The sequence below is a fragment of the Pungitius pungitius genome, chromosome 19, assembly GCF_949316345.1.
Source record: "Pungitius pungitius chromosome 19, fPunPun2.1, whole genome shotgun sequence".
NCBI classification, from domain to species: Eukaryota; Metazoa; Chordata; class Actinopteri; order Perciformes; family Gasterosteidae; genus Pungitius; species Pungitius pungitius.
Window position 1 is genome coordinate 4,816,360 of NC_084918.1, and position 27,405 is coordinate 4,843,764.

General features: G+C 45.8%; 3 protein-coding genes across 3 annotated transcripts; 2 read left to right on the forward strand and 1 right to left on the reverse strand.

Moving 5' to 3' along the window:
• Window positions 1–370: 370 nt before the first annotated feature.
• On the forward strand, window positions 371–6,325 carry pcolce2b (procollagen C-endopeptidase enhancer 2b). Its single transcript, XM_037456594.2, has 8 exons — window positions 371–517; window positions 826–934; window positions 1,215–1,470; window positions 2,436–2,560; window positions 3,182–3,318; window positions 3,407–3,570; window positions 4,414–4,497; window positions 5,935–6,325. Exons 1-8 carry the CDS (start codon window positions 441–443, stop codon window positions 6,123–6,125), a joined length of 1,143 nt encoding a protein of 380 aa, XP_037312491.2. The 5' UTR covers window positions 371–440; the 3' UTR covers window positions 6,126–6,325.
• A 1,113-nt stretch (window positions 6,326–7,438) lies between these two features.
• Window positions 7,439–18,293, reverse strand: trpc1 (transient receptor potential cation channel, subfamily C, member 1). The gene is made up of 13 exons (XM_037456122.2): window positions 17,562–18,293; window positions 16,717–16,871; window positions 16,509–16,610; window positions 16,203–16,405; window positions 15,241–15,372; window positions 14,861–15,056; window positions 14,003–14,339; window positions 12,128–12,267; window positions 11,602–11,751; window positions 9,214–9,398; window positions 8,893–9,094; window positions 8,342–8,536; window positions 7,439–8,252 (listed from the first exon to the last, which is right to left on the reverse strand). Exons 1-13 carry the CDS (start codon window positions 17,725–17,727, stop codon window positions 8,025–8,027), a joined length of 2,391 nt encoding a protein of 796 aa, XP_037312019.1. The 5' UTR covers window positions 17,728–18,293; the 3' UTR covers window positions 7,439–8,024.
• Window positions 18,294–20,286: 1,993 nt separating this feature from the next.
• Window positions 20,287–23,089, forward strand: chst2b (carbohydrate (N-acetylglucosamine-6-O) sulfotransferase 2b). Its single transcript, XM_037456383.2, has one exon. It carries the CDS (start codon window positions 20,953–20,955, stop codon window positions 22,348–22,350), a length of 1,398 nt encoding a protein of 465 aa, XP_037312280.2. The 5' UTR covers window positions 20,287–20,952; the 3' UTR covers window positions 22,351–23,089.
• Window positions 23,090–27,405: the final 4,316 nt, after the last annotated feature.

Sequence of the window (27,405 nt, forward strand, 5' to 3'; positions counted from 1 at the left end):
CTTTATTTAGAAGTATCTCTATCACAGGAAAACATTATTCTGACAGCCCCAAGCCGGCGGCTGTACATATGCAACACATTTTTAATGATACTTCCAAGCTGGTAAAACGTGCTTCTGTTCCGCTCAGTGCAGGCCAATGCGATCTTGTGACAAGTATTTGCCATTTGCAATAAATGGTCCATATTAGTTGGAATACCAATCATGTAAAAGTTCGGGTGTCAAGTTTATTCCCGCCTGCTCTTTTTTCCTCCTTTTTTTTAACACCCCCCCCCCTACCCTCCCCCTATATTACACGCAGAACAAACGCTATATTCATCTGCTCCGACCTGCAGTTACTGGAACTCCCTCCTGCCTTAGTTACAGCGCCCTTTGAGCAGCTCACCGTGCCACTCGTGTCGCGGGGCGGAAGCAGGCGAGGAGCGCGCACCGTTGACCCAACCATGCGGGGAACGTGCGGTCTTTTCTGCGCATGGAGTCTGCTCTTCTTGGCGGAGGTTTGTGCGCAGTCTCAGCGCAGGTACTTTAATCTCATTTTCTCTTTCATTTATTTTTAGTCGAATACAAAAGCTTAATTATGAGTGGGAGGAGAACAAATGGGTTTGAAATGATATAATGTGTGCGCGCGGACTGTGGAGAGGCAGCGTCGGTGGAGCGGAGTTTATTTAGAGGAATGTAGTCCGGAGAGCATCCAGTCGGGACATGTGGCGCATCGAATCGAGTCCGTGTTGAATCAACCGCAGGCTGTCGTTGACGTTTGAATAAATGTTTATTTATTCAACACATTTGATATTATGAAAACGAGTAAACCTTCTCTCCCCTGTATAGACCAACCTTCACATGCGGCGGAAACATTACAGGGGACTCTGGAGTAATTGGGAGCCAGGGGTACCCCGGAGTTTACCCTCCAAATGCCAAATGTCTGTGGAGAATCACAGTGAGTCCAATAAACACATTTACTTTGGCTAATGATGATGAAAGCATTGATATCTAAATTGCTTTTTTTTTAAACAGCTGCACACTATAATATGATTCTCAAAACCCAAACTCTCAATTTCCTTCTAAAAATAGTCAACCACTTTCCAGTCTGGCTCCCTCCACTGTGGATTTGAACAGTCACAGTTGGCTGGACCAAGTTGCTTTTTGACTTCACGTATATATCAATCACGTGATGAGCCCGAGTGACTCTTAATGCCGCTCTGTAAATTCACACCCAGGTCCCAGAGGGAAAAGTGGTGGTCCTGTCGTTCCGCTCCATCGACTTGGAGAACGACAACCTGTGCCGCTACGACTATGTGGACGTTTACAGCGGCCACGCCGGTGGGCAGAGACTGGGCCGCTTCTGTGGGACGTTCAAGCCGGGGGCTCTGGTTTCCATGGGCAACAAGATGCTCCTGCAGATGGTATCCGACGCCAACACAGCCGGGAGTGGCTTCCTGGCTGTTTTCTCGGCTGCCCACCCACATGAAAGAGGTGGGCATGAAAAAAATGGGAAGAAAGAAAGGTTTGAGAATGGTTTTCGGGCAGGCTGGCTCTTATGTTGGTGCAAAAGGTGTGTAGAGAATACCGTGCCGCTACCCAAGCATGTAATAGCCAGACACCGTGGAACTGTGTCTCAGCTGTGAACCGGCCTCGGAGCGTGTCTGTGTCGGCGTAGGATGAGGTTCATACAAATTAACAAGGCAACACAATGTCTTTGAGGTCATTGCATGGTACGTAAATCAGAGAAAAGAGAAAAAAAAATGTGCCCCAGAAATGGTTTTGTAGACAAGCAGTAAAACAAAACAGTGATAGACAAGACGAGATTATGAGTTTAAGGTTGCAAAAGGGAGGAACATCTCAACATTATTTAGCAGTGTAATGTTGAATGTCTCACTGACATTTTTATGGAGCACTTTGGCAGGAGGCACAGGTCAGAAATGTTAGTGGAATGAGCCTCTCTTCCTCTCTACTGAGTTTCAAAGTCACTTCTTCGGTTTCTGAGGAATTTCAGTGGCTTGTTCTTCGTGCCCAAGGAAGCTGACGGCCGTAATGGATAGTTTCTATTAACCAGCCTTTTTGCACAGCACAACATTTCTTTTTAGCCTTCATCCTTGTCAATGTGCTAAATTATAGTTATTTGTGTCGGAAAAAGGAAAAATCAATCTAAGCATAAGACTTGTGTTATTATTAAACATATTTTTTTTATATGCTTGACAAGGCTGGAAGTTTACTGTTTTTATTAAACTGTCCCATGCACAGGACTAATGCCCGAATTATTTGCAGGGTGCACATAATGACAAAGAAGGAAAGAGAGCTCCTATTACAGATGTGGGTCATACTCATATGATCTAAGATTATGGATAAGATCTGGATCGTTGCCCTTAAGGAACAATAATGAAATTGTGCATATTATTTCTGGTGAATATCCAAGATTAAGATACGCAATTACTCCACAGGGGAGCAGTACTGTGGAGGCAAATTGGACAAGCCCTCCGGGACTTTCAAAACACCCAACTGGCCCGAGAAGGACTATCCAGCTGGAGTCACCTGCTCCTGGCACATAGTGGCACCAAAGAACCAGGTCAGAGAGTTCCAAAAATAATCCATCTAAGTTGTTCTAAAAGGAGACTTTATAGCAAAGCTCTTAAGGCCATACGGAAGCAGGAAACGCTTTTTAACACTTTAACTATTAATAGAATAACTACGCTAATTAAGAAGTTTGCCAACAGTAGATCGTTGATGCTCCACGGTAACAGTTTTCAGGGCCACTTTGTGATGTTGTGGGTTTTGTTGGGTTGCGTGTCAAGGGTAGTATTGGGGTAGTGATAAATTAGTCTCTTGGGAAATAAAGCATGTATGATTACCACATTTGGTTCATAGGGCACGGTAATACTGCTGTATATTTATAAAAAGGCCTTTTGTGACTAGAAAATCTTGAATTGTGGGTAATGGCACCATGTTTCAACGCGGAAGAACAATGCATGAACTACAAAAGTATATTGCTGGTTCTCCTGTGTTGATTTGGTACATGAGTTCATCCTAAATTGTGGAGCACGCTTAATGTGGAATGGGTGTGGAACAGGACTACGTCGTCCCACAAATGATAGAGTGGTATTTAGTCAAACAGGCTGCCTTTATAACCCTGCAACAAGCATTTGGTGCGTGAACCAATATTTCCTCTGTGGTTTGTCTCTGGCGGCAGATTATTGAAGTCAAGTTTGAGAAGTTTGACGTGGAGAGGGATAACTACTGCCGCTATGACCACGTCTCCATTTTCAACGGGGCAGAAATCAACGATGCCAAGAGGATTGGCAAATATTGCGGAGACAGCCCCCCCGCGTAGGTGATTCACATTTTATTTTCACTGGAACAGCCATCCTTTAAATTCCCCTCAGTTTGCACTGAGTCTGCTTCGCTTCCTTTGCAGGCCAGTGTTCTCCGACGGGAACCAGCTGCTCATCCAGTTCCTGTCTGATCTCAGTCTCACCGCAGACGGCTTCATTGGACACTACAAGTTCAGACCAAAGCAATTCTCCATCACCACAGTACCACCCACCACCACCACACAGCCAGGAACCACCAGGCCCATACGTAGGTAGCAACGTTTATCCGATAAGAACTCCTTTTGAAGATCTTCTAACATCTGTTTTTGTCGATGTAACTACTGGCCTTTGCGCTACTGGATAAGCTTGCCAACGCGTGGGGTTTATCTTTCACCTTAAACACAAGCAGATCTGGGCAAGAAACGAGGTCACAAAGAGCACTCCTCGAGTCCTCTTCAGACAGATGTTAGTTGAGGATTGAGTCATGTGGATAAAGAGTAAGCACAGCTGTGGATCTTTAAAATTCAACATGGAGTTGTGACGCATCATTCGCCTCTCTGCAAAGTCTGAATACAAAATATGGTGCTGAAGTTCGAATACAACATAGCAACATAGCTAAAACTCTTTTTTACACCATTCTTGTCTCTATGTATATAGCACAAGTTCGTATTTTTGTCTTGCAGCTCATTTTAATACTCAAACTCAAATTCCCAAACACTGTCGTTTCTTCTCTTGGTTCTTTTGGCGCCTCTCTGCCATGATTTCATACAGTCAGACAGTTGCTTTTTGGTTGGTTCCTGACTTTTTCTTATCCAGTAAGAATAAAATTTAGACGGTCACTTTTAATTTTCCCGATCATTTTTCTTCATGGATTCCGTGTTGTATTCTCTAACTCCAGATGTTTATTTAAGATCATGGCACCATTTCACCGTGAGTCCGAGGGCGGACTGACAGCCATTTGGAGACACTCTTGTGTTCCTGAGAACAATCTGTAAAGAAACCACGGCAGGAACGGATGCAACCATAACTGAAACGCTTGCATTAGTGGCGAGCAAAATTACAGTGATTGAATTCTTCTTGTGTGTGTGTGTGTGTGTGTGTGTCCCTGCAGCTCTGAAGTACTCTGTCGCTCTCTGCCAGCAGAAATGCAAAAGGCGAGGAACGCTCGAGAGCAATTACTGCTCCAGCAATTTTGGTAAGAACATCGATGCTTTCCTTACTTAAAGGACATAAGCTTCAGTCGCTGATGTGCCCCAGCGATGCTGATGCTGTTGCTGCTGTACATATTTACTGTTACTGTACACACATATAGGAAAACGTCGTTGCATTACACATTCTTCAAAGATTTACAACAGCGTTGGGAACACATATCATTTCCTCGAATTTCTCACTGCGCATCTCAAAGACTTCTTTTACAGCCTGTCGGGAAGCGAAGGAGTGTATACAGTAGCACACAGTTATATCCAGTGTGAACGCACACACACACACACACACACACACTCTCTCTCGGCCTCTGACTGTGGGCAAACTGCTGATTAATGACTGTGTTGATTCAGGCTCGCCCTCCCGTTGCTAGTTTCCGGCTCTCTGATGTTTTCCTCCTTGAGATGTTTCGCTCATGAGTTAGGATGGCATTTCAAAGGGGTTGAAATGCAACGGGAACCGAGGCGACGTGGTTCCTGCACGTGGAAAGACTCTCCCCCGTGTGATGTGGCGTGTGTCGTAGCTGCAACATATGGGGCACCGTTTGTAAAATCCTGCTCAGTTTTGGTACATTTAGCAATAATCATATTGACATAAAAAGCACAAAAATACTCAAATGTCATTTTTTCAAACATTTGGAGAAATAGTCATGTAAATTCATGCACTAACTTTTCCCAAGATATTGTTTAGACTTTCTCACTAAATGTTTGAAAAAGTGACATTTGAATATTGTCGTGCTCTTCTCCTCCCTGTCAGGAAAGGAAAACAGTAGTGAAGTCCAGACATATTGGTTCCATCAACAAAAAGAATTCCACTGGCTCTGCTGTCACTGGCAAATGTCGGGTCCATGCAACAAAAGAATATTTTTTATACTTTTGAAGACGTGTACAGGGAAATCAGGAGTGTGTCAGGACAACCAAATATAAAAAAACAGCAATAAGATACAGTAGGTAGCAACTCTGTAACCTATAACATGTTTTCTCATTATTGATGATGACTCTTTAAATTTCAGGCTTCTCTTCATTTGATGTTGAAACATTTTCTGAGCGGTTTGCATTACGCACATTAGCACCACTGCCATAAAGGAATCAGCGATTCCATGACTTTTCTATAGAGCCACAGTATAATAATAATATCATGACGATTTTAATTATCAGACGGGTTGTCATTAAATTTTGATGAAGATATCCGTGGTGAACAGCGGATTCTTTTGACTTTTACCTCATTGTGTCCAGATGTTGCATCCTACTGATGACGGGGAATGCTTAGTGTCGGCATGCTAACATGCTAAAGCGTTAGCTTTTTAATCATTTTATTGTATGTTGTTCTTTTCTTCCAGTGATGTACTATTTCAGTGGATGTTTATGAATACGTTTATTTGTCTTAACGTGTGTGTGTGTGTGTGTGTGTGTGTGTGTGTCTACGACAGTAATAACCGGGACAGTCATCACTGCAGTGACGAGAGAAGGAAGTATGTACGCCACCGTCTCTATTCTCAACGTGTATAAAGAAGGCAGTCTGGCCATCCAGCAGGCGGGAAAGACCATGAGCACCAAGATCATTATCCTGTGCAAGAAGTGTCCGTTCATCAGAAGGGGTGAGTTCCCAGAGTGCCGGTGAAATTGAAGGGTGTCCCCGAATAACTTACGGCTCTGAGTTTGCCTCCATTGCTCAAGTCGATGAGCGCTTTCCCCAAAGTGCGAGGAGGGCGGCAGAACTCACTGTCCCCAACGACACTGAACACATGGCCCACGGACCCTGCCGGGTGGAGATTCTGATGTTTGGCCTCCCCCCCTGAATGGTCGTTCCCGCCACTGCATTCAGGTTTTCTTTTGTGTGACCTCGCCAGGCTTGAACTACGTCTTCATGGGCCAGGTGGAGGAGGACGGCCGCGGTAAGGTCGCCCCCCAGCACTTCGTTATGGCGTTCAAGACCAAGAACCAGAAAGGACTCAGTGTTCTGAACAACAAGCGCTGCTGAGTCCCGGTACCGTGGAGGATTGCCACTGGACGCGTGGGCCCGGGTTGGTCGGCTGTTGCATGGAAACAGTCGAGCGTGAACCGGTTGCTCCATGTCGAAAACACAAACACAGGCCAACAACAAAATGAATCTGGATGCAGAGGCGCCAGAATGAAACAGAAAATCGACAGTATTATTTCAATTAAGCGGAACTTTGATTTTTGGCTGCAAGTCACCATTTTCTTTAGAATGAGCAAGAAGACGTTAAATACTTTTACTGTGTTTTATTAAGAGACGAGTCGGTTAGACTGTTGTTAAACCTCCGATTAATAAGCAGCAAAATTAGTTTTTTCAACACTTTTCCGCAGTCCATTCTTACTCTGGCTACTCACATTCCTCCTATGACCATGGCTGGGATTTAAATCGGAGCCGCTAACAGGAACCCTGAATATGGAGCACAGTAGTTCAAAGAGATGTGCTTCTTGAAACAAACATTAATCAAGATTGTTTAAAACTACCAGTGTACACATCCGTCCTGCGATGGCACTATTCATCTCGTACTTTTCCACATTCCGCTTTTCCCTCTGAGTCTGAGTGAACAAACAGTGGGATTAATTTAGTATGCATTAGACAAATATAGTCCCTTCCTTCCCATGCCCGGTGTTGAGAGGGGACTTGTCACAGCTGACTGTTGTATTTTTAATGCCGGCGTTAACAGTCTGGAGCTCAATCTGTGAGTTAAACTTTAAAGGGCAAAATGTCCACAGTTTATCCAGTGATGACGAAAAGTGCAATATTTAATATGTGTGTGATTCTTTCTGAAAGATTATTTGCTGTCGTATGTGAACCAAATGAGGAACTTCCTAGATAAAGCTCTTTTCCTTTTAGTCTGTTTGCAGATGCAAGCACCGCTATCAGCACACATTCACAGGTTTTATAAAGTTATGAAATGAAAATATTTTCATATAAAAAAGTCTGTGAATACTATTTATATTTTATTGTTTCTATCTTGCCAAATAAAACTCCTTTAACATGTTCCTCATGTTTCTCTGTCTTTGTACAATAACTTTCAAATGGAAAGCGAAAGATGGCCAATAATATGTGGATTGGATTTGTGGAGAGAGGTCAAGGCAATTATGCTAAAAATGAGAATGGATCACGTTTTTGTGTATTTGGCATTCTGAGATCGTTAGTTGAAAAAAACACGACAAAGATTAGTTTTCAAAGAGATTAATCAAAAAAGCAGCATTTGTAGTCAGCAAAATCAGTTCTTTATGCCATTAAATCAACGTTTCTATAAATTGTTAAATAGTTTTCTGATGAAATCAATGGCTTTCTTTATTTACAAAAAGGTTGAATAGCTGATTAATACATACGGGGGCCTGAGTCGGGAGGCTTTGGTGGAGAATATATACGTATATATATACTTCTAGTTAAGGTCCAGGTTCAAAGGGCAGAGTTTGTGCACATGCTCGGAAACACACAGCATCCCAGAAAAAACGAGAAGCAGAGGTTTTGTCCACCGGAGAGAGGGGAAAGTGAAATCTAGTCCTTTTTTTTTTAGCTCCTTGGGTAGAACATGGCATATTTGGAGGTCCGGAAACCCAGCAGGTCCCTCATTTCATTGCGAAACTTTGAGAGGTCTTGGCGCAGGTCGTTGAGATTCTCCACGGTGGCCTGGTCCGTGCTCTGCATCTTCTGCCGCGTGGAGGTCAAGTAGCGGTGAACCAGGCAACACATGATCTTTTGATAGTTCTCGTCATGCTTCTGCTTCAGGTTCTTCCACTCCTGGATGGAAAAGACAATGAAGGCATTCGTAACAAAGGGCAAGATATTACAGAAAGCGCGAATGGACCAAATGGGACCATTTTTCTTACCCTGAGGCTGTTCTGTCGCTTCACTTTGCCCTTTGAGGTGTGAGAACAGATCCACTTGCTCATGCTGGTCACCAGGTAGCAGACAGTCTTCGGGGAGGGGAGGATGTTGAATGGCGGAGGCATGGTACACTTGTCATCAAAGTAGCTGAGCCACAGTTTGGCCCGAGCGAACTTCCACTCCTTGTCCTCGTGATTCTACAGAAGGCCCGAAAACCCAACGAGAACTTTGAGAATACAGAAATGGCAAAATATGCATTCAAAACACGAGAATCTTGAAAATGTAAACTAAGAAATTTTTGGGTGGAAATCCTTGTGGGCAAAAATTGTTCTGGACAATGATGTTTTACTTAGAATAATCATAACCAGCTGTTCAAAGGAGGAAGAAGATTTAGAACAGCGACATGGTTCCAGAGTAAAAATGAAACATCTGTGCAACACGTCACGAATTCACAGAAAAATCGAATCCTTAAATAAATGAAAACAGCTGCTAATTCGGGTTCCAAGTGGAACTGAAAATTCCCTTGACAGCGCTGACAGCAGTTTGCACTTACAGCAATTTGTCTGAAGCTTTTATGGAGCATGGCCACCAGCAGCTTGGTCAGCACGATCACCACCACAATGTTGTAGGTGCCTATGATCATGGCGCCCACAAAAGAGCGCAGCTCCTCCGTGTAGCTGATACGGGTGACGAAGAGAGCCACGTGTGCCAGGGAGAAGATGTACCAGAACAGGGCGTAGCAGGTGCCCATGAACCTGTGAAACACAAGGAGCCAAGATGCACTTGGGAAGCATTTCCACAAACTAACCCTTTATAGACTGAAATCGTGTTTTTTACAGCCCCGTAATGTCTAACGCGTCAGGTCGGCTCGTACGTGTGGAAGGCATCGTTGCTCTGCCGCTGGCAGAAGATGCCCTCGCAGTCCTTCGGTGGATTCTTGTCCGGGTCCTGCTGGTCCTTTCCGTACAGCTGGGTGAGTCCAATGGTGAAGGAGAACAACACCAACAGGAAGAGGCCCAAAAACTTCCCAAACTCCTGCAGCATCTGACCCATGGAGATCTGAGAATACACGAATGTGTGCCTTGTTAATGCTGTGGCGCTTGATCCGCTGTAGACCAGAAGACATAATTACCCATGTGTCATGCAGTGACCCCTTGAGGAGGCGGATGGAGCAGCCTATTCTGGCAGCTGTGGTGCCCTCACCCTACTTGAGGTACGACATTAAAAACATGGGAAAAGCCAAAGAGAGAACTCTTTGGAAAAAAGACCACTGGAAACAACCTATTTAAAGAGCTGGGAGGCGTATCTGTTTACTGGGACCTACTGATGCTCAAACGAGGTCATTGCGTACTCGTCCCCCCGCAAAACAGGCACGGTCCCCTCGGCCCGAAAACCAGGCCGCTTGTCTGAGGAGAAGGGTCCGTCTGTGTGGGTGATTCGCTCTCTTGTCATGTCTAAATTCCCCCGGCGTGTTCCTGTGCCGCCTTGTACTCATCTGAAATAGGAGTTGAGGGCGTTCCCTGCTTGCCGAGCCCCTGCTTGGCAGCCAAACAGAGCAAGAATGCAGAAGTAATTTCCTGCCCAAGCGTACAGTACAGTTAGCTGTTTACTTTGCACTTTAATAGAGCAAGAAATGATACATTTATATTATTTAAATACATTTTACAATTTAAAAAAATATCTTATTTTTCTAACTCTTGTTTACCAAGATGTTCAAGTATTTTGCACTCTTCAGTGAGAACACAGAACAATATAAATTATATTATAGCTCCATAATAATTTATTTAGTACGCAGCTGGGGGACCTCTTGTGTCTTTTCTCCTAAAACACATTCCTACCTGTCTCCTGGCGTGCCTGTATCAGTTATGGGAGATTAACACTGTCGCTGAAGTTAAGCCTGGGCCATGAGTGAGCTCATTGTGAGCACACTGTTGATAGTGGACGAAAACCCCCCCAAAAAACCCCACTTTCAGTCACTCTTTCCAACCTCAGTAGGGGGCGCTGCCCGGCAGAAATATGAGCTGGCCTCCTACATCACTGCAACCCACGTAGCACTGCATCACCGTCTGTGTGCGCAAATAATTGCACGCTCACGGGACGCACAAAGTGTGGAAATGCGTGGGCATCCGTGGGGAGGTGTGTCTGCAATGGGAGCGCAGCCGTGGACGCACAGCCACATCGCCTGTATTTCCAAAGCTGATCGTTTTTTCCATCCTCCCCAACGCCAGACGGTGATGTCACAGAGTGAGTCGGCGCGCGGAGAGGGTTTGGACGAGAGTGGAGGGAGGGGAGCAGGAAGGTGGAGGAGATTGTAGTGGAAAAGTGCAAATAAACAACCCACAGGGCACCCTGCAGTTTTATGGGTCAAGCCCAAAACAGCACTTGACGTAATGACAGGAAGGCATCCATGCAAATAAACTGAATATGTTATATGTTATAAAGCCCCACACAGATGAATGTTGGCTGGCTTCATAGATAGAAGATACATCGTGATGGGATAAAAACGGACACCTTTGGCACTGATTGTCTAGAAAGGTAAAAAAAATAAAGAAACAAAGTTGATTAGATGAACCACACGCCATTGAAACTGTGACGCTTTTGTACACGTGTCCGCGTATAGTGATTGTAATCCAGTTGTCTGCTATTGAAAATGTAAAATGCACAAGCTATCCACGATGTTATCAGGCAGAAAATAAGTTAAAAGGTTTTGCCCTTGACTCTAAAAGTAATGACTGTATTTTTCCCTTTAATTACAAGTAGGAGTTAAGATGGCATTGCATCAGACTTCACTGTACGGGTTAAGCACACGCCTTCTGCTTCTGACACGCGGCCTTGATGGGTCAGTTAAGCTTGATGCATCAATTTTGCGCAGCCCGAAGGCTCTCGTTCACGTAGCAGATGAGGGAAACGGTGACAGCAGGACGGCGATTAACGGCGATGCCACTGCAGAACGCACAGTGCTTACACTCAATGCTTATGATGATGCACGGTGCTGGTGTGATGTTTAGTGTGGGTTTGTCCTTGAGTGTTCGCACTTCGCCGGAGGGAGGAAGAGAGAGTGGGCGGTGTGTGTGTGTGTGTGTGAGTGGTGGGCTTACAGAGAATGACAGGAGAGAGAAAGCGGCGTTAATGATCTGTCCCGAGTTCATGTCAGGCCATTTTGTTCACACCCCAAAAGGGTGTTTTCAGTCGTGGCCGGATGAGAAACGCTCTTAAACCACGCAAATATTATGAATTATTTGCGTCGGCGGCGCTTTCCTACCTGTAGTGGTCCCAGTATGGAGCTGGTGGTGTACATGAAGAAGAGTCGTAGGTAACTCAGAACGTTGGCGAAGGCAAACAGGCCCTCGGCCACCAAGATGGGGTGGAAGGCGTCCCAGTTCTTCCTCTCCGTTTCCTCCACATTCTTGAACTGAAGAACAAGCGAGACACATTTAGGAAAACACATTTACTTGCAATGGAAATGTGGAAATAACCCTTTGACAACAATTTTCAACGCTGGGAAATGCACTTTAGTCGAGTCGAGTACATAACTCGCAGCAGAGCCACGGCTTATCTGTTCTTGTACAGATAAACAAATGAGACACGATTCATTTGCATCTTATTTGATGAGCTTTAGGCCGTTTTTTTAGGCTACTTGCTTCCACTGTTTCCTTCTAACCTCGTACTTCATATCTCACTATTTAACCCTGTTCAAGAGAGCAAACAGGTATGAACAACTTTCCGAACCCAGTTGGATGTGTGTATGTTCTCCGTCCTCTAAATATGTGTGTTTAATGTGTGCGTACCTTGCTGTGAGCAACTATCTTGAGGGCAAAGGTGGCCAGGTAAAGGGAATTCATGACGAAGCTCAGCTGGTTCCTCGACTCATCCAGAAAGTCTTCCAGCCCCTGGTACCACAGGCGCTTCACATCGGACCACACCATGCCTACGGGGAGAGCAGGAAGTCCCCATCACCACACACATGAAGAAGACAAAATGGCATACTAATGACATTTTTAAAATAACTTCAACCCCCCGTGTCATCTCACGGTGGACCACGGGGATGTCTGAGGCGAAGAAAAATGGAGATCAGTGTGACGAAATTGGGTCGTGTGCGAGATTTAAGAAGGCGTGAGGAATTTAATAAAGACGGATGTCTGTCCAAGTGGAGTTTCATCAATTCTAAACATACAGTACTAATAATAAAATGACTGAAACTTGACTCCAGCTGCCAGTCAAGGCTCTATGCCTTTGAATTGTAAATGATTGCATTACATCAAACCTGATTCATGTGTTATTGGTTTCACAAGAAGGAAGGCAGCCGGGCCTCGGCACAAAAATCCACTTGTCTTTCTGTGTAAAGGTTGAATTTGAATTTTTCAAATCAAAGTCCACACAAGGAAGCAAGAGATGTATTGAGAAACACAGACACACACACACACACACACACACAGACACACACACACACGGCAGTAGCCCACAGACACACTGACATTCTCAGCCTCTGACGTCCCCATTAAGAGGCCTCTGGCTCAGGGGAACAGCAGGATGAAGAGAGCAGGGGAGAGACGAGAGAAAGGGATAGCGTGGGAGAAAGAGAGGACAATGGGAAGCAGCTGTGTTGCCTGTCAGTGTTTCTGTAGACATGCGGCGACCATAATGGCGTCCTTTAACATTCTAATAGCCCTTTGATTTGATTTGTAAATCATTGTGAATACCGTTTTTTTTATGATTTAACTCGTCTTGGGTGTCGTGTTGTGGCTGCAGAGACACAAGAGCGTACGAAACTGCAGTACGGCATCACATCTTTGCATCAGAGCTGTTTTGCAATAAGGGAAAAAAAGTCATCAGAATTTAACGCTGATGATAATCTTTGCCGTACTTGAGGAATCTTTGCCGTAAGGCCATCTAGGCCCCAGGGGGAAAAAAGACTATTACTGCTGATCTCATCTCCTGCAAAATACAGAACCCAGTGCTAATTTCTGACATGGAATTATTAATAATAAAACAATAAGTCAATTGCCTCAAAACCAGTGAGGTGTGGTTGCGTTACTTTGTGTCTGGATGAGAAAGGGAGGATGCTGCAACCTTGAGACAAATATCTCTGCTTAGAAGGCAGAGCCATTAAATCGATTGAACGATCACGCTAATGGCTCCTTGGCAAAAGAGCAGATAGATCGGTCCTTCCCCAGAGGGAGGACCAATCTACTCCAGCTCACTGACCCGCCCCCTATCCCAACAAGATAAGGCTTTGTGCACATGTCTTTTCCCTCCGTGCAAATACATGTTTGCATGTATGTGAGCACTCAGATGGGCCACGGGGGAGAAAGAAGAAGCTTTCCTTTCGATAGAGCTCACTTAGAAGCAGAACTGAATTTAATCCAGTCAAGCCAGCCTTTCTGTCGTTGAGCATAGAAACGGCTGTTTGTCATGTTCTTCCTGATAGGATTACGGTTACAGGATACTGGACATAGCCCGGGCCATAACAGGAATCTCTCATTTTCGCCACGCCATGAAACGTTATTCTATTAAATTCTGGTTTGCATGATTGGATTTTTATTCTATTCTTGGTTATAGTGTGTCCGTAAAGATGTTAGTGATGAAACAATCCGCTCACTTAGTGCCTTATGCTATGACGATAGCACATAATACCCCCTCCACGCGACAAGCAAAAAGCTGACCTATGATCCAAAGGATGAGCAGGTAATCGATCATCTCCAGCGCAGGGCCCATGGTGTTCTTCTTGCCGTCGTTGTAGACCAGAGAGTACAGGTTCAGCAGCAGCAGGAAGGTGAAGTAGGAGGCGCTGTGGATGATGAACTTGACGAAGGGCGTGTGGATGATCTGGCCCACGCGGGAGCGCGGCACCAAAAGGTAGCAGACGGAGAGCAGCGGCCAAAGCATGGCCACGCTCAGCACCGTGGCCATCTTCAGACAGGTGTGCTTGCGCCGGTAACTGGCCGTCTCCCCGAACCAGACGGTGTTGAGGAACTGCTGACAGTTGGACTGAGCCACGAACTGGAAAAACGGGCGTCGGAGGGGGGGGGGGGGGAATCCGCATGAATACAACAGAAAAGAGAAAATTCCAGCCAGCTCCATTTGTATCAATGTTCTCCCACCAATAAAAATCCTCAGCCCAGCCTTAGATGAGAGTATCACTGTTTTGTATTCAGCCGGCATTCAATGGTCGGCCACTAGCTAGGCTGTGATACATGGGTCACACTTTTCATACTGAGCCATCCCAGCTGTAAATCATCACCCGGGGTTCAGTGCATTCCCTGGAGGAAGTATTGCCAAACTATTTCCAAAAGAGAAGCACATGTTCTGCTTTAACAGATGTGACGTTTGAGATATAATACAGTAAATAAAGAAGTCATTTATAACAGATGGTGTTATGGTTTTCTTTCAACTGATCTGCGGACAGCTGTGAAATTAAATTAGCAAAAAATATATGAGCCCACATCCTCAACTCACTTAGATTACAGATTATCCTGCAACATGACAATGCCAAGGAATGGTGCAGACTTTGCCTGTCTCACCTCTTTTTGGTTATACTTGATGGCGAGCTTGAGTCGGCTGAGGTTCATCCGCTCCTCAAGGAGACCCCTCTTGTCAACTTGATCCTCATTGGATGTGTGGTTGAGAATCACTTCGAGCTCTCGAGAGTTTCGAGCCTGAGCCAGCAGGTCCTTGGCGAACATCTTACACTGCTTCGCCAGATCATCATAATCATTCCTGGAACAAAAAAAGATACAACCAGAACACATGAAAAGATTATAATTATCTGTCACATTTCCTGAAGGAACGGGGTTCACATTCCCACCATGGAGGTGTGAGTGTGACAATGTCTCATCTTTGGTTGCGAAGAAATCAGGTAAACATGCACTGACAGACGTGCAGCGGTGGATGGGAATCATACCTGAACTCCACCTCCACCAGACTGAGCTCCTTGAGGTCTGCACTCAGTTCAAAGGCCCTAAGAATGGGGTCTTCTTCAGTCAGCATGATCAGAGAGGGGCTGGCCAGGCAGCGGTAGATGTCCAGGCGGAACCTGATCCAAAAATATCAAAATCGCATGAGGAGGTAAAAGTGGCAAGAGGAAACTGTGAGGGAAGGAACGGGAAGAACCAGGTGTGCGGATGAGTACAGCCATCTGGCTGTTTCACTCGTACCTGGTTTGACCCGCGGCGTTTGTTTGCCAGCCAAACTGCAGCCTGATTCATTTAGCTTAGTGTGTGGGAAGCTACACTGACCTGCAGAGAGAATAAAAGTGCCTGGCAGAGAAGAATCTCCTATTCTCCTCTGCAGAATAGTATCAAGAAGCACTGCTTCTCTGAGTAAAGCAACTTCCCTTTAAATAACACTTTGCTGTGATATTATCCTCTGGTGTAAAACCACTACTTGTTGGACCAGTACTGGTGGACCAAATACTGCATCTATGAGCAGATAAGATGACGCAGGCGATAACAGAGAGCCATAGGAGTCCTTTGTGGGACAAAGAAAGCGCTGTAGATTTTCATGGTACAGTAGAAACAAGCATTACCAATGAGCCAATGTGTATGCCGGTAAATCATTTTATTCCAGATGTTTCAGAGGACATTCTCAAGCTGATGCTGTCATCAGATAGAAGATGCCGCGAGGACGAAGATGAAGAAGCTAAGCTTGACAGACCAATTGATTCAGTGCTGCTCTTAAGACCCTACATACCAGAGAAAGGCCAAAAACAATTGCATCAAAGGACACATGCATCATCTGGAAGGCAAAGGTGGTGTTACAGCTACTCAGCAAAATACCAGTTTCCAGCTTTAAATCAATGGCAGCTTAATGCAGCCAAGCTGGGAAAAGCACATTTTTTGTGTTTTGTCTTCCTTTTGCGTGTACCTGGAGTGCCGTAAGCTGTCCTTCTTGTTTTTGGCGTTGCAAAGCGTGCACTCGCAGCCTACGGCGTGGGGCCGGGGGAGCGAGATGTCCTGTTTCAGCAGCATGGTCAGGATCTCGTAGTTGTTCCTGTGGGCTGCAAGGATGACCGGAGCCACGTCCATGGTGGTGGAATACTCTGGGTTCTGAATACGCTGCATCAGTTTCTGAAAGCGACAGAAGATCAGAATGTGCATTACCGGGCAGAGGGTCTTTGCGCATGTTTTGCTCGCAAGACGCTTTACAACCGTAACGAGAGGGCGACTCAACTGCAATGGAGGGCTTGGAGGATCTCCTCGGCCTGTGGTTGAGGAGGATGTCCACAGCTCCCACCACCTCAGAGTCTATGGCCACCAACAAGGCGTCCGTCGCCTGCACGGAAACAAGCCGGAAATCAAAGCCATCCGGGGTGGCAGGTGACGTGCAAGGACAAGCGAGATAACGAAGGGGTGTCATTGTTTGTGTACTCGTCGGCTACCTGGCAGCCATGTTCCAGGAGCAGCTGCAGGATGTCCAGGTTCTCGTTCTCGATGGTGATGGTGACGGCGTCCCGGCCCAGCACGTCCACGCAGTTGAGGTTGAGCTCGCCGTGGCGGTTCTCCTCAAGCAGTTTCTTCACCATGTAGTAGTCGCCTGGAAAGGCCAGGCGGAAGACAGAGCGCACATGAAGCGAATCCACTCTAGGGAACCCGTCGCAGGAGTCACATTTACAAAAGCAGTACGATATCCCCTGCGGCCCGAGCCGAACAGGCACGGCTTCGGGTCGCAAAAGGCAGACGCTCGGCTCCAGCAGTCCTCTTCACCTCATTCGTGTAAAACAATAACATCTCCCTCAAAGGAACATCTCTGCTGCTGAGCCATGTTTGGAGAGACTGTATATGGTCACACTGGCAGCTTGCTGGCCTGCTCGTCCTCAGCAACCACCGCCAGTGCAGTCGTCCTTAACTTAAGTAACCCCACGCCTCTTTTGCATCTCGACGCTTGCGCCGCCTGCATCTCGTGCGGGTTTCTCTTCGGTTCGGCGTGCATTCCTTTCCGTACGAGGAGCTGTGGAAAGTCAGCTGAGCAGGGAGGGAAACTTTCAGATGAGCAGACGATCAGCTAATTATTTAATAACCGCTGTGGGCACATCTCCAACATGTGGGCCGCTGCGAGAGAGTTATTCACAGGAAATCCGTCAAGTTGTTAGTCATGGTTGAATGTATCTACAATGCTTAATGCTCCAGTAGGGTGTCAACTACTCAGTATCATAAACCTACAGCAGCAATCGTGCATCAAATAACATGAACATGAGATATGAGGTATACTTTACACCAAACCAACCTTTCTCGCACGCCAGCAAGAAGAGCTTCTCGTCCAGCGTAGTTTCCTCTTTCACCTCTCGCACGTCTTTCAAGGCCAGAAATGTATCCGGAGAGGAAGCGTCCGTGCCCTGGTACAGAGCTGCCATTACGACGGAGAGCGAGTACGGCCAAACACTGATGTGCATCCCACTAGAACCCCGCGACCATTACACGAGAAAGCCTGCCGTGCGGGGTGACATGAGAGGAGGGGAGGGGGGTGGGGGGGGGTATCTGTTTTCTGTGTTGCGCGTGTTGTCCGTCGCAGCCCCGCGGAGGATTTAACGCGTCGTAATGCGGCCAAACCGATTTGACTCCGTGTCGTTATTGTCGTTCAGTCTTCGTCGCTCCGTCTGCGCGCATCTGCCGACTGAAAATGAGACGTTATTTTTTTTCTCGCTTTCTCTCTCTCTCTCTCTCTCTCTTGTCGTCCCCAAACGAAATTCATTCAAAGGTCGGTTTCGTGGACGCACGTACAGCGACTGCGGTGCGAGAAAAAGACACAGTCATCCCCCTCGGCGTGTTTACATGCACCATCTTCTTGCATCGCGCGCTCCCTGGGATCATTTTGGTCCTGATGCTGCCGACGAGGCTGCAACTGCGCATGTTTCCTCCTCCACTTGCGCTTTCATTTTGCAGGCTCAACATGCATGATTATGTAACAAGGCATGTCAGTGCAGCCGTGGAGGCTGCTGAACATATTTAGGGTTGCATGCATGAGGAATTAGTGTGTCTGGTCCAGCAGTCTTCACAGCATATGGATGACACAGAACAGCGTAACTAGTATTGTGCAGGATTGTGATGTCAATGTGTCCTTAAAATATATGTGTTCGGGCGTGCATCGTGATATTTACTTAATGTTGACGCCCCTATTCCCCCCCACCTGGGATGGCTCCACATGTTTACTGTTCTATTGAGAACATCATCAAGGAAATACAGTGTGATTATGTAAGAAAGCAAGACACTGACAATGTAATAGAAACACCATTTATTTATACATTTTTTGATTATTTGAATTCACTCTGTTGCTCTGCGGGTCTTGTGGTGTCCTCAAATGGCTTCTCATTAAGTAATAAAATCAACTCAAAGACGTCATAGAAAAGCTAACAAAATGTCCATGTGGATTGAAACAGCCCGTGTTAATTAAAATTCATAGAGGAGCTTTTTTTTTTATTAAGTGAGCCTCTTTTAACAAGCTTTTCCCAGTCCACTTTATTACCAAGCAATTACACATGCAAGCGGGGAAAGAGGTCTGTACCTTGTATCTGCACTTTATTAGCCAACAATAATGCCTCCCAGAACTGCCTTCTTTAATAGGACAGAACGCACATAAACTTAAACAACATTATGTAGAATATTGGATTCATACAGACAGTTATTTGGTGCGATGAAGTGTCACATTATCAGATTTTCCAACCTAGAGAAGACAGGACCAAAGAAACCTCAAATGGGACAGAAAGCCTGAAAGGTGGAGAAACTTTACGACTATATGGAACATATATAAAATATATAAATACAAAATACTATTTATAAAGCAGAACTACATTTGTTACATCAGTTTTTCAATCGGCCTAAATGTTGATACCACTGATTATTTACATAAATGAGGTTTTGCTCATGAAAAAAGAGAACCGAAACAGAAACATGTTGCCCCAGCAGAGGGCAGCATGCACCAAGGTTTCTTTTAAATATACAAAATGATGTATGTAATATCAAATTGTGGTACACTAAACAAAGCATAAAAAGTAATCATTTACTGCATAGTATCACATCCAACCTAAATCTAAGCTATTTTCATAAAACAAACACAGCTTTAACTGACCTGTTGTACATCTCTTCTAAAAAAAAACCCCAATATATACACATATCTTATAGCTAATCATAATTAAATCACCAAATATTACTACAAAATCATTGAATCTCAATCTATATAACATAGTGATTACGCATCAGGGGTCAAAGGGCTATTTCACTTTCATTGTTTGGGGCCTAACTGGCAAACCTGTTGGGAAAGATGGTTTTCAACCTGTATGTGGTTTCCTCTGTTCGAACACATGGCCGTTGCAGCTTCCTTTGACTCATCAGTTCGGCAGAAACAGATGTTGCATGTCACAACTCAGCTGATTCCCTTTTGAGAGGAGTGTCAATCACGGTTGCAGAGTGATTGCATCAACTCAAAGAATATCATTGTGGTACTCTGATAGGAATATACTTTACTTTGACGTGTTCATGGTTTATTTCTAATTAATCACAGGATTTTTCCCTTCAGCGCACAGTGCATTTTAGATTTCTTTCCATAGATTGGGACTGCCCTCTCGAGGCTGTAACGAGTGAATTTAATTTGAAATATCGATTCGTCTCTGCACTGTAGTAGAAACACACATAACAAGGGATATAAAGAAAGGTCTTTGCAGTGTAAGACTCAAAAAGACAATTTCAAAGACAAAGGAGGCGGGAGCTCAAATCGTTTTGGCCAAATAACCATCCGCCCCCCCATATTCAGCACTTGCACCTGCTGTAGTGTGCAGCTGCATGTCTTAAAGAAAGAAGGGTGGAGCATGTAAAGAATGATGCAGACGGCTGGGCTAGGCCTCTCCGGAGCCACAACAACAGCCTCATTTCCCACAGTCTCCCATCGCCGGCTGCGCTGAGGGAGACAGAAGCCTGCACCGGGACTGACGCGCAGCGGATCCAATGGCGGCGGCTCGCTGGCGCACGACGGCGCCAATCAGCCCCCTTCCCCTCCCCTCTGTGGGCGGGTCTTTCTCCTTGCATTGTGATTGAGTCCAGTCTAGTTTGTATTAGTTGGACTAGCGGAGCCGCAAGAAGAACGAGGGACGCCACACGCGGTTCCCGTGGATACCGAGCGTGCCCCGGATCCATCCCGGAAGATGCGGATTGATGTGAGCTCCCCCCCCCCAAAAAAAGAAAAAAGGCGCGTCAAATCTTAGCGGCGGGAGGTGGGAGGAGGGGAGCTGCTTTTGACAAGGATGCATCATCAGACGGCCAACTGCGCAGGGATGCCTCCGCTGCACGTCTGACAAAAAGAAAAAAGGGCGTCTGTGACCGCGATGAAGGCTCCTTCCTCTCTGTTTTGAGCACCGGGCCGCCCCACGGAACCACCGCAGCGTGCGCGCCATCGGACACCTCGGACGCGACCCGTCTCGCCCGTGCCCACGAATAGCGCGCGTTGCGCAGTGCAGTTAAAAAAAAAAAAAACGGGATTTCGCGAGGATATAACCCGATGAGCCGCTCTTCAAGCCCGGGTGTCGAGTCCCGGTGTAGGCTGGATACGTCCGGCGGAGTGTGTCGGTGCGCGGTCGATGTGAGGAGCTGCGCCCGGTGGTGAGAGCCACTCTCTCGAAGGGGCACAAATGAGAAGCAAACAATACCATCAACCACTGAAGTTGACAGCGCCTTGGGAGAAAGATGCCGGCTTTGGGAGGAAGCTTAAGACCTACAGGAACCATACCAAGATAATAGCGCAGCCCGGGCTCGTGATGAAAGTCCTCCGCAGGAAGAGGATTGTGTTATTCATGGCCTATTTCTTACTGCTGCTCTTCACTATGCTCAACTTGGCCAATTACAAATGGACCAAACAGCCCCAGCAGTGTAATCATCAACTGAGGAGCACCACCTATCAAAGCAGATCGGACATCCGCTTCTTCTACAGGCCCTCCTTGGCCAAAAAGAGGCAGCTCATCTACGTTCTGACCACCTGGAGGTCGGGCTCGTCCTTCTTCGGGGAGCTTTTTAACCAAAACCCCGAGGTGTTCTTCCTGTATGAGCCGATGTGGCACATCTGGCAGAAACTGTACCCGGGTGATGCGGTGTCTTTACAAGGGGCGGCCAGGGACATGCTCAGCTCCTTGTACCGCTGTGATCTGTCTGTTTTCCAACTTTACAACAGCCCCGGGGGCAAGAACTTTACCTCCCTGGGACTCTTTGGGGCCACTCTTAACAAAGTGGTGTGCTCATATCCCCTCTGCTCAGCCTACAAGAAGGACGTGGTGGGGATGGTGGATGATAAGTTGTGTAAAAAGTGCCCCCCTCAAAGCCTTAGACTGTTGGAGGAGGAGTGCCTCAAATATAGCACCATAGTCATTAAAGGGGTTCGCATATTGGACGTCAACGTGTTGGCCCCGCTCATGGAGGACCCGTCCTTGGATTTGAAGGTGATACACCTGGTCAGAGACCCGCGGGCGGTGGCCAACTCCAGGATCAAATCGAGACACGGCCTGATAAGGGAAAACTTACAGGTGGTCCGCAGCAGGGATCCCAAACTTCGCCGGATACCTTTTGTGGATCCGGGTCACAAGGCCAACAAGAAGGACGGCGCGGACTACCACTCCATAGGAGCCATGGAGGTGATCTGTGACCGCACCTCCAGGACCTTGAGGACTGCCTTGAACCCGCCCCACTGGCTGAAGGGAAAGTACATGGCGGTGCGGTACGAGGACCTGGTCGACAGGCCGGTCAAGACCCTGCGGAACATCTACCGCTTCGCCAACCTCACCGCCAACCGCGACATAGAGTCCTTTGCACTCAACATGACCAGCGGCTCCAGCTCGTCCTCGAAGCCGTTCATCGTCTCGTCGAGGAACGCCACGCAGGCCGCCACTGCGTGGAGAACGGTCCTCAGCATTCAACAGATCAAGCAAGTGGAGGACTACTGTCACCACGCCATGTCTGTCCTGGGCTACGAAAGAGTCAGGACCTCCGGGGAGGCCAAGGACTTGAGCAAATCGCTGCTGACGTACTCCAAACTGTGAAAAAACCTACCTTTCCACCAAAGACCTTTTGATTTGACGTTCATTTTGCATCGAGTGCTGTTTCCCCCCTTTTTATTGTGGAATTAAAGCTTTACTTTAACTCATAGTTTGAGGAGCTCCGCTGGCCACATTTGGAATGTATCGTGTTTCTCTCTGCTGTGGAATTTGAAGGGACCACTTCTTTTATACTGAAATATTGGATGTGTTCGACAATGTGAACAATGACTTAATTAGTGAAGCTGCAACAATAGAAAAAAACCCTGTACATTTATGTATCTAGTTATGATGACACTTCAAAGTCAATATTCTGAGGTTATTTTTGAATGTTCCAAACCTTACAAAAAAAAAATCTTTTTTTCAGCCTCCATACTGTCTGTAACATTGAAAATAGTTGACAGGAAAAAAAAGAAAGAAAAATAACTGATTAAAAAATAGCTCATTGCTAATGTCTATTTGTCAGATCTGGTTTCATTCAAAGAAAATCAATAAATTGGTTTGTCGCTGTGCCATAGGTAGAGAGGTGTGATGACCAGGCTACATCAGAACAGCAGTATAAAGAAGTTGTTTTGATTTCTGTCATGAAATCCCTCGTAGGATGACGTCATGCACTGTGGACGATGTCATGGCTCTGGAGCCCCTCTCTCTCTCTGTTCTACCCTTTCAAATGTTTACAATTGCTTGCTCGTATGAAAACAAATGATCTGGGATTATTGCATTGAGTAAAGTTCACAGTCAACGAGGCGGCTCGCGCGTCTGTGTTGAACAACCCATACTGCTGTACAGTACATGTCAAAAACCTGATGATCAGAAACATAAGCACCAGACCAGTGGTTCTTAAAGTATGGTGCATGAGGCAAAGTCAAATAAAATCCTACACGGAGAGCCACTGGCCTTAATCAATACTGTTTTATCGAAAGAAACGTACGCTATTAACGTGTCTTTTTATGCGGCTTGTAATCATTTTGTGCTTCACTTATGGGATGTTCCAAGGCATCCATTAGTTCAGTGCATTATGCATCTTTGTGCCTTCCTTCATCGTCTGAGAACCATTGCGCAGCAATAGCATTACAGGTGTCCTGCTATTTGCTGTAACTTAACTTAAAGGTGCCCCCCCCCCCTGTGGAGTTTCTGTTTGCATTCAGCTTTTCTCTCGGCCTAACACGCATGTGTATTCTTGAGGTCTAAGTAACGTGTTGATTGCATTTCCTTCCTCATAAAACAATTGCAAGCAACTGTGAAATCTGGATTGTTAACTTCAAGGTTTACTTTTCTTCATTTTTTGGTGATTTCTTGCTTTACGTCTATACTGTGGAACCATTGAGAGAAATGTGTGTCCCGTCATCCACTTGAATGTGCAGCCTGAGGCCTGAGAACCAACAAACCCATTGCACTGTTATTGGTGCTCATACACTCCTTTTAATTATGCGTCATAAAAATGTTAATTATTATAGTCAGAAGCGCTCAATTCATTAGTTGGCAGGAGTAATTATTATATATTTATTATATACAGTATTTAACCTTAATTTTGTTACAACACAACACAGCGGATTTCAGATAATTGGCTCAAAAGGGGGAAATACAGTTATAGCAAATCACAGGAAAACAAAACGAAATGTTTTCCTACTTTCAGCGTCACGTTTTTCTGTATTTCTGTATTTCTCTGCATCAAGCAAGGACTGCAACAGAGGAGCATTCACAGCATAAAATGGAAGGGCCTCACTTCAAGGACAATGACTGCATGAACATTCAGAATATTAACAAAGACGAACCTTCACAGATTGAATGCGTGGCGTACACGGCCTCACAATCTAATGTCTTGTGCAAATGCTGTTAATACACCACAGCATTTGGAATTATTTAAGCCTGCCGAAGAATGATCAAGTTGTGAAAGAGGGGTTGAGTTCAGAGGAATACATGTTGAATCAGTTAAAATGATTATACCGGAAAACAGTGTGATACAAGTTTAATGAGGAGCTGTGAGAGAAAAGCACAGTTTGCACACAAATAACATTTTAGCTGACTTAAGACACGTTTTGTGCCTTTCAATTAATACGGACTTAACATGCAGTATTTTGATTGCTGTAGGTCAGCTTCCTTCCTGTTGGTTGAGTTAGACATCGGGCCCTTAATGGCAGGATTCTCTTCTATTTCTATTATTCCTTGAAACCGCAGCAATATAAAATAAATCATCAGCAAAGCTACAGAAAGAACAACGGCCTTTGTAATTCCGCCCTGTGTTTGTCTTCTCATGCATGCCAGCACAAGGGGGGAGAGCATGACCTTTCGGGGAGGGGGGGGGGGGGGGGGGGGGGGACCTTGCGACGCCGCCTCCCGGTCGGCTTCTCTCTGCAGCCCTGCTTGCTGTGGGAGGCAGGAACTCAGAGCAGCAGATGACTCCCCCGGAGCATAAGGCCTCCCTGGCGAGACCGGGCCTGTGCCCCCCCCCCCCCGCCCCACCTCACCCCTCCTCCGGCGAGCCCCCACGGGTGCACTGATCCAGAGTCACCACCTATAGATCCAAGCTGGTTCCGTCTTGAAGAGTCTCAGCACCGGCTTTACATATCTGGGACCTGGTTAAGACACAGCGGTGAAATTGTTAATACTACTAGCATTCCTTTTGGCAGAACCAGAGTACATCTACCTGTACCTGTAGCTACAGCTGTACTGGGTGATAGGTGAAATGTTGTTGTCTTTCCCCCGATGTTTTTTAGAGTGTCCCTGAAGTTTCAGAAAGAGGGCAAATCAGGTCAGTGACTATGTTAGAAAGTATTGGTTAGAGTGAGTAATCATTTTCTACCGGGTGGTTGTAATTAGAAATGAAAGCCCACAATTAAATAGCCAACAAAGACAGACTTTCCAGGAGCGGGTGCAGGGATTCTAATTATTTAGTCATAGAGAAAAAGTAATCAAGTACCCTTTGTACGTTAAAGCCTATAATTAATGTTGTGGTACTTAGCCGGGCACAAAAGTGCACAAATCCCCTGGCACAAGCACGTGAAACAAAGAGCAGGGGACAATTGGCTAATATGGCGCTAATTCCTGTGCCCTGTTGCTTTTATCAGCAACATGCAAGAAGTGGGAATCATGGAAACTATTCTGCCGGCTGACAGTATTTATATATAAACACCTCATATGAGGAAGGGCACAGGGCTGAAGGTGAAGAGGTAGAACATGGGGGAATAATGACATCCTTCTGACCTGTGTGTGCGTGTTCCTGTATGTGTGTGTGTGTGTGTAAAGGTGCTTGTGTTGGAGTAGAAACCCGACTGCATCGCAGCAAGCATTATTCCATTTATAAACGTACCACACGTCACCTTTTCCTGACCCCAACTGTCCAATGAATGAGAGGCAAATAGATAGATACAGATATACATTACAACATAAAAGCCTCTGTGTTTAATTATTTTATTCTATTCTTTATATATTGTTTTTGGCCTGCAAACATATTCCCACGTTAAACAGACAGATTAGTAATCTCTACCTCAAATTACCCAACCGCAATGGAAAATAAGCTTCATTGAGACCAGCTAATGTTGAAATGGCCGCACACTTCCCGCTATTACTTTTTTATTTAGCATTGTTTACGCCTGCTACTGTGGTACATTGCATAACACCAGAAATACAGGGAAGACTTGACTCACAACCACAGACTCAGCGGGAGACCAAGCCGACTGCATAACGCGGCCAACCTGGGTGGCCTCCGGGATGCCGGTCAAAAACAAAAGCAGCCGCCTGAAAACCACGGGAAAGATCACACGGGCTTTGAAGTGGGTCAAAATCACTGCTTTGGAGTAAAACGTTGGTCCGAGTGAGCCTTAAAGCCGAGCCCAAGGAAGCGGCAGCGTCTTTAGGAGGAGACACCGGCGAGCCAGGCTGAGGTTTAATTATCTGGCAGCGGGTTCCAGGCCGCTGCCACCTGCTCCACATCAGAGCGTCTCTTGTGAATCATTTTATTTCCCAGGAATGGAAAACTACGAGCAGGCCGGTGCCTTTCAACCTAATCGCAGCTTCTCTTACACGCAGGCACCACGCACACGCACACACACACACACACACACAGAGTCAAAACACGGAGACATCTAACCAAACCCAGACGGGCGCGGCTATGCAGTGACTAGCTTAACGCTTGCGTGTAATACTGTGAAACAATAGTAAAAGTGATCACATGACACATTGTATGTGTGTGTGTGTGTATGTGTGTGTTATTGCTTAGTTATCTATCCAGTAGATACTAATGCTCAGCCTGGCCCTGTCCTAGGGTGAACTAGCAAATGTGTCGATTCACAAAAAGAAGGTTAAACAAACAAGATGTAACATGTTCGAGTCTGAATTGACTGAATACACCCCCACCGAGCGCCAACATTTAATTTAAGGACAAAGAATTTATTTTGACAACAAGCAGTCAGAAAATTACGCTTGAGTCGATGTTCTCAGAAGCTGAAAGAAGACGAACAAGCACAATGTAAAACAAGGGCATCAGAAAGGATTTCAGAATGAACACAACCACGTTCATCTTTTCTATATCTAGTGGTTTAATAGAGTGCATTTAAACGTGTTTGACCAGGAACATTGGCACTAATCCTTCAACAACAATATATGATGTAATCCACTAGTGTTTTTGTTCAGATTAAAGTGAGAGTAAAGCAAAGAACGTAAAGCACAAAAAGTGAACGCATTTCCAACGATATTTCTGGATGAGTGTAAACCTCTTGATGTGAAGCAGAACATTGGGGTTTGATGTCAGAGTTTCATCAGTCATCAAACACCATCTTGTGAAACATGCATCGGGGTTTTGATGAAGCTTTTTAGTAGAGACTTCAGGGGAGACTTGTGAGAACACTAAGGAGCAATAAGGAGCAAAGAAACAATATAGTAGTCCAGACGGTGGGTCCGGCCTCCATGTGGTAGACCGTGAGGGGACTACTGCCTGTTGGCACATTAGGACCCTCTGGCGTGGCTACACACGCTGACTGATGGAAATGTTGTAAGCCTGCACCCCTGGATGGTCAGCGGGGGCGTATCCAATGCCCTCAACTTTTACAAGTTGGACCAAGG

Excerpts from the sequence above, each read along its gene's own strand:
- pcolce2b (XM_037456594.2), top strand. The coding sequence starts at position 441 with ATGCGGGGAACGTGCGGTCTTTTCTGCGCATGGAGTCTGCTCTTCTTG. Across the intron at positions 2,561-3,181 it reads TAGTGGCACCAAAGAACCAG|ATTATTGAAGTCAAGTTTGA; the intron begins GTCAGAGAGTTC and ends CTCTGGCGGCAG. Across the intron at positions 4,498-5,934 it reads TTACTGCTCCAGCAATTTTG|TAATAACCGGGACAGTCATC; the intron begins GTAAGAACATCG and ends TGTCTACGACAG.
- trpc1 (XM_037456122.2), bottom strand. The coding sequence starts at position 17,727 with ATGCACATCAGTGTTTGGCCGTACTCGCTCTCCGTCGTAATGGCAGCT. Across the intron at positions 11,752-12,127 it reads AGATAGTTGCTCACAGCAAG|TTCAAGAATGTGGAGGAAAC; the intron begins GTACGCACACAT and ends CTTGTTCTTCAG. Across the intron at positions 8,253-8,341 it reads AGCGACAGAACAGCCTCAGG|GAGTGGAAGAACCTGAAGCA; the intron begins GTAAGAAAAATG and ends TTTTCCATCCAG.
- chst2b (XM_037456383.2), top strand. The coding sequence starts at position 20,953 with ATGAGAAGCAAACAATACCATCAACCACTGAAGTTGACAGCGCCTTGG.